General features: G+C 42.5%; 1 protein-coding gene across 1 annotated transcript in view; it reads left to right on the forward strand.

The window, feature by feature from the left end:
- LOC121515149 (glucose-6-phosphate isomerase-like) overlaps positions 1-4,849 on the forward strand; it is a 30,659-nt gene extending 25,810 nt beyond the window's left edge. Inside the window, exons 11-18 of the mRNA XM_041795776.1 lie at positions 779-822; positions 1,130-1,282; positions 1,439-1,568; positions 2,584-2,660; positions 2,944-3,072; positions 3,406-3,481; positions 4,029-4,095; positions 4,457-4,849. Coding sequence (XP_041651710.1) covers positions 779-822; positions 1,130-1,282; positions 1,439-1,568; positions 2,584-2,660; positions 2,944-3,072; positions 3,406-3,481; positions 4,029-4,095; positions 4,457-4,580 — 800 coding nt within the window. The 3' untranslated portion in view covers positions 4,581-4,849. The remainder of the gene's footprint in view (positions 1-778; positions 823-1,129; positions 1,283-1,438; positions 1,569-2,583; positions 2,661-2,943; positions 3,073-3,405; positions 3,482-4,028; positions 4,096-4,456) is intronic.
- Positions 4,850-6,000: the final 1,151 nt, after the last annotated feature.

Here is a 6,000-nt window from a genome sequence, read left to right on the forward strand (position 1 = left end):
ACATAGAACTGTTCTGATTAGGTACGTCTGTTCTAATCCTAACCTGTGCTCTAACCCGGAATATTCATGATGAGAACATAGAACTGTTCTGATTTGGTCGTTTTATGGGGCAAACTTCGTCCTGATCCACTCAGAGAAACATGACAGGATGCACTGAGCAGAATCACAAACACATCTATACATTGATCTTTAGATTGAGGATGAAAATGCCCTGATTACTGATGGATCCGGTCAGTTTTTGATTGGTCAGCCTTCCCTGCATGACTCAACTCTCCTGTTTCTAAAAGTGAAACTAAAACTAAAAAAGATCCGATTATGGAGGCTGGTGAACTCAGAAACTTCTTCACGGGGTCAAACATTGAGACGACTGAAGGTGGTGCTTTACATAAATCTGCAGACAAACCAGCAGGAACAAAGAACTGTGTTTTTTACGTTAAAATGAATGATTAAATAAAGGAACGCTTGGTTATATTCTATTCATATCCTCCTCAGAGGGTCGTGTTTTTCACTTTGTTTAAATGAAGTCATAAATGATCAAATATAGATGAAACCAGGCTCATGTTTAACAGTAGCTCATGCTTTCATAGTAAAGTTAAAGTTCTGATGTTATTTAGACCTTTGCCCTGTAATCATAGATGATGTTGTCTTTACCTTTAACTCTTTAGTCAAAACAGCCTCCTCTTCTGATTTTACTGCCTCCTCAATATTTAAAATTTTAGTTTTCATATTTTTGGATGGATTTCACAGTCCAAACTCTACTGATCTTTTTGTTTTTCAGGTTTTGAAAACTTTGAGCAGCTTCTGTCTGGAGCTCACTGGATGGTAAGAAAATACTGAATTAGTGATATAAGTCTGATCAGCTGGAAGTGACAAGATTAAACTTCAACGAAAAATGAAACCTCCACAGTTTCTGACACCATAACTAAACAGAAACGATGAATGTTTCTGTGTGTGTTTAAAGACTGAGTTTTTTACCAGAGATAAAATAAAATATTTAAAATGGACCAGGAAAATCAAAAAGAATAGTTTTTATATTTCATTAACTGTTTCATTTTAATGATTGATGGAATGTCTAGCACAAATAAACCCAGAAAGAGGTTCTTTACGAACCCGTCTGTTCTCTCTGTAGGACAATCATTTCCAAAGCACCCTCCTTGACCAGAATGTTCCAGTTCTCCTCGCTGTTCTCGGTGTCTGGTACATCAACTTCTTCCAGGCTGAGACTCATGCCATGCTGCCCTATGACCAGTACATGCACCGCTTCGCTGCCTATTTCCAGCAGGTCTGGGGGCGTGGCCTTTGTCACCATTGTTTATTTTTCTATTTCATTAAAGTTTCAAAGGTTGCTGACCTCACCACAACCACTGCTTTGAGATCAGAGAGTTTGTGCTACAGCGACAACCTTTCAAAATAAAGCAACCTCTTTTTAAATGTGCAGGGAGACATGGAGTCCAACGGGAAGTACATCACTAAAGACGGAAAACGAGTCGACTATCACACAGGACCAATCGTGTGGGGTGAACCAGGGACCAACGGACAACACGCCTTCTACCAGCTGATACACCAGGGTAACAAAAATGACTATTATATATGATACATATAAAAACAACATTATAACGATAACAACCACCACAGATAGACAGGTAGGTAGGTTGGTAGGTAGGTAGTTAAATAGGTAGTTAGATGGGTGGGTGGGTGGATAGGTAGGTAGATAGATGGGTGGGTGGGTAGGTAGTTCGTTGGGTGGGTGGGTAGGTAGTTAGATGGGTGGGGGTAGGTAGGTAGGTGGGTGGGTAGGTCAGGTGGGTGGGTAGGTCGGTAGGTAGATGGGTGGGTAGGTAGGTAGGTGGGTGGGTGGGTGGGAAGTAAGTAGTTAGATGGGTGAGTAGGTAGGTAGATAGATAGGATGGGTGGGTGGGTAGGTAGGTAGGATGGGTGGGTAGGTAAGTAGACAGGTAGGTAAGTAGGTAGGTAGGTAGATGGGTGGGTAGGTAGGTAGGTAGATGGGTGGGTAGGTAGGTAGATGGGTGGGTAGGTAGGTAGATGGGTGGGTAGGTAGGTAGGTAGATGGGTGGGTAGGTAGGTAGATGGGTGGGTAGGTAGGTAGGTAGATGGGTGGGTAGGTAGGTAGATGGGTGGGTAGGTAGGTAGATGGGTGGGTAGGTAGGTAGGTAGATGGGTGGGTAGGTAGGTAGGTAGATGGTTGGGTAGGTAGATAGATGGGTGGGTAGGTAGGTAGGTAGATGGGTGGGTAGGTAGGTAGATGGGTGGGTAGGTAGGTAGGTAGATGGGTGGGTAGGTAGGTAGATGGGTGGGTAGGTAGATAGATGGGTGGGTGGGTAGGTAGGTAGATAGATGGGTGGGTAGGTAGGTAGGTAGATGGGTGGGTAGGTAGGTAGATGGGTGGGTAGGTAGGTAGATGGGTGGGTAGGTAGATAGATGGGTGGGTAGTTAGGTAGATGGGTGGGTAGGTAGGTAGATGGGTGGGTAGGTAGGTAGATGGGTGGGTAGGTAGGTTGGTTGGTTAACTGATAGATTTTTTATCAATCTCGAGGGAAATTCACTGATTCCCTTATTCACCAGGAACTCGGATGATTCCTGCTGACTTCCTCATTCCTGCCCAGTCTCAGCATCCAATCAGAAACAACCTCCACCACAAGGTACCGCCCACTGACCTGCCTGTTTTTTAATCTCATAAGAACACTTCCTGTTCACCTGGATTTACCTGTTTGATCCCAATCTGGGTTCCCTTTACCTGTACGTCCTCACCTGTCCCAGGTGTTATCACATTTTCAGTCAGTCTAGTCTTTACCTGTCTGTCATATATTTCTTTATATTTTTATTTATTTATCTTAATAGTATTCTTCTTGTCCTTCTCTGTTGGCTATGTATACATTTTTATATAAATTTAATTCTCATCTTCTCTCCTTCCTGCCGGTCTAGATCCTGGTGGCGAACTTCCTGGCTCAGACTGAGGCTCTGATGAAAGGGAAAACTCCTGACGAGGCTCGGAGAGAGCTGGAGGCGGCCGGTCTGCAGGGAGATGCTCTGGAGAAGCTGCTGCCTCATAAAGTGAGCTCATCATCGGTGACATCGCTGTCCATGTGCACAGTCAGCTCCATGGTCACGCTGTCTGAGCTGCAGCTGCTTACAGGAGAGACAAGTTTACCTCAGCACCATCTGGAGAGGAGAAAGAGAGGCCAAAAAAGAGATCATTCATTCTAATTTATTCATTTTATAAGAATTTTTTTAACCAGAAAAGTAGCTCTTCATGTGTGATTATTATTTTAGATATTTAAATACCTATAAAAGTAGCTCTTCATGTGTGATTTGTTATTATTTTAGATATTTAAATACCCATAAAATTAGCTCTTCATGTGTGATATCTTCTGGCTTTATCTGTAGGTGTTTGAAGGAAATAAGCCGAGTAACTCGATCGTCTTTAAGAAGCTGACCCCGTTCATGCTGGGAGCTCTGGTCGGTGAGTTTCTTCTTCAGACTAAATAAAAAACTTCATAAATGCCTAAACAGTCGGTCTGCTGATCTGCTGCTGTGCTGAGTAATGTCAGCTGATGGTCACCAGAGGGCGCTCTCCCCACAGGTAAACATAAAACTAACTTTATTATCCCCCAGAGTGAGGATGAGTCTCATGCTCTTCAGCCTGCAGCCACAGAACTCCTTCAACACAGTTCAGATTAGACTGAAAACCCCTGACAGACCACATCCAGGACCAAAGACCACAGACCTGGATATGAGACCCGGAGTACAGATAAAGACCAGAGACATGAACCTGAGACCTGGACTAGAGATAAAAAACAGAGAACTGGACTAGCGATAAAGACAACCGACCTGGACCTCAGGCCAGGACTAGAGCTAAACACCTGAGACCTGGACTAGAGATGAAGACCAGAGACCTGGACTAGAGACACAGGAATAAAGACTGTTTTTTCAAAGTAAAATCCTTTAAAGTCTGATTTCCCGGATCCTCTCTGTTCCCTCCAGTGAGTTAAATCTGTTTTTTCTTTCAGCCATGTACGAACACAAGATCTTTGTGCAGGGCATCATGTGGGACATCAACAGCTACGACCAGTGGGGGTGAGTTCGACCAATCAGCATCAACCACACCTGACTCACCTGGATGGACTTCTTCTGTGGTCCAAGTCCTGTTCAGTGTGCTCAGGACTAAACTAGTCTAGTTGATTTGGTTAATTTTTATTTCTTTGGATTTTTATTCAGGCTTTAAATATTCAAGTTTCTGGTGTTTATGATTAAGGGTGGTACAGTTCTAGTGGTTTTTTGTTTGTTTTATTAGTTTTATTTAAGGTCTTAAAGCATTAAATTTATTGTTTTATTGTTTCTTTGCTTCCTCAGAGTGGCGCTGGTCTAGTTTTTTAGTTTTATTTAGTTATTTTAAGGTGTTAAAAACCTTAAATTTTGCGTTCTATTGTTTCCTCAGAGTGGAGTTGGGCAAACAGCTGGCGAAGAAGATTGAGCCAGAACTGAAAGACGACTCAGAGGTCACATCTCACGACTCATCCACAAATGGACTCATCAACTTTCTGAAGAAGAACTTCGCTTGAGCCCCCCCCCCCCAGCTCTGTACCCCTCTCTGATTGGCTGAAGCTCTGTACCCCTTTCTGATTGGCTGAAGTTCTGTCCTTCTCTCTGATTGGCTGAGGCTCTGTGTCAGTCTGATTGTGCACTTCCTATTTGTTGATGTGAGACGTCACATGTAGCGTGTAAACTTGAAAAGGGAGATTATAAAGAGAAAATAAATATGTGCAGATGTTACTGTAGGTGACGACGTAGTCAGCACTGCCTTTCAAAATAAAGCCCTGTTGTCACTGCATCATGGCGTTTGGTCTTTTGTACTCCTAAAACCCAGATTTCAGATCTTTGAAATGACTGCAGTAGAAATTGAACTGTTTATCCCTGTTTATTAACAGTTAGATGTCATAGACTCCCATCATTACATCATCCTTCAAAGTACCATAATTTTAGGTTTCTTGTATTTCTGTAGTTTCCTAGGTGAGCTGGATTTATTTCACTTCTTGTCTGTGAAATAATGGTGTTCTATTTCAGCTACTTTATCAATATTATTGATCATTATAATATGTACATGAAATGTACCTTAAATTATATAATTGATTTTTGGGCTTTTTGCATTTATTTTAAAAGGACAGCTGAAGAGACTGTAGTGGATACAACTGTAAAAGATCTGACTGTAGGGGATACGACTGTAGAAGGTCTGACTGTAGAGGATACGACTGAAGAAGATCCGACTAGAGGATACGACTGGAAGATCTGACTGTAGAGGATTCGACTGAAGAAGATCCGACTGTAGAGGATACGACTGTAGAAGATCTGACTGTAGAGGATACGACTGAAGAAGATCCGACTGTAGAGGATACGACTGAAGAAGATCCGACTGTAGAGGATACGACTGAAGAAGATCCGACTGTAGAGGATACGACTGTAGAAGATCCGACTGTAGAGGATACGACTGGAAGATCTGACTGTAGAGGATACGACTGAAGAAGATCTGACTGTAGAGGATACGACTGTAGAAGATCTGACTGTAGAGGAAAGGACTGAAGAAGATCTGACTGTAGAGGATACGACTGAAGAAGATCTGACTGTAGAGAATATGACTGTAGAAGATCTGACTGTAGAGGATACGACTGAAGAAGATCTGACTGTAGAGGTTACGACTGAAGAATTCTGACTATAGAGGATACGACTGAAGAAGATCTGACTGTAGAGGATACAACTGTAGCGGATATGACTGAAGAAGATCTGACTGTAGAGGATACGACTGATGAAGATCTGACTGTAGAGGATACGACCGAAGAAGATCTGACTGTAGAGGATACAACAGTAGAAGATCTGACTGTAGAGGATACGACAGTAGAAGATCTGACTGTAGATGATATGACTGTAGCAAATACGACTGAAGAAGATCTGGCTGTAGAGGATACGACTGAAGAAGATCTGACTGTA

This window comes from Cheilinus undulatus, linkage group 9, assembly GCF_018320785.1.
Source record: "Cheilinus undulatus linkage group 9, ASM1832078v1, whole genome shotgun sequence".
Classification (NCBI taxonomy): domain Eukaryota; kingdom Metazoa; phylum Chordata; class Actinopteri; order Labriformes; family Labridae; genus Cheilinus; species Cheilinus undulatus.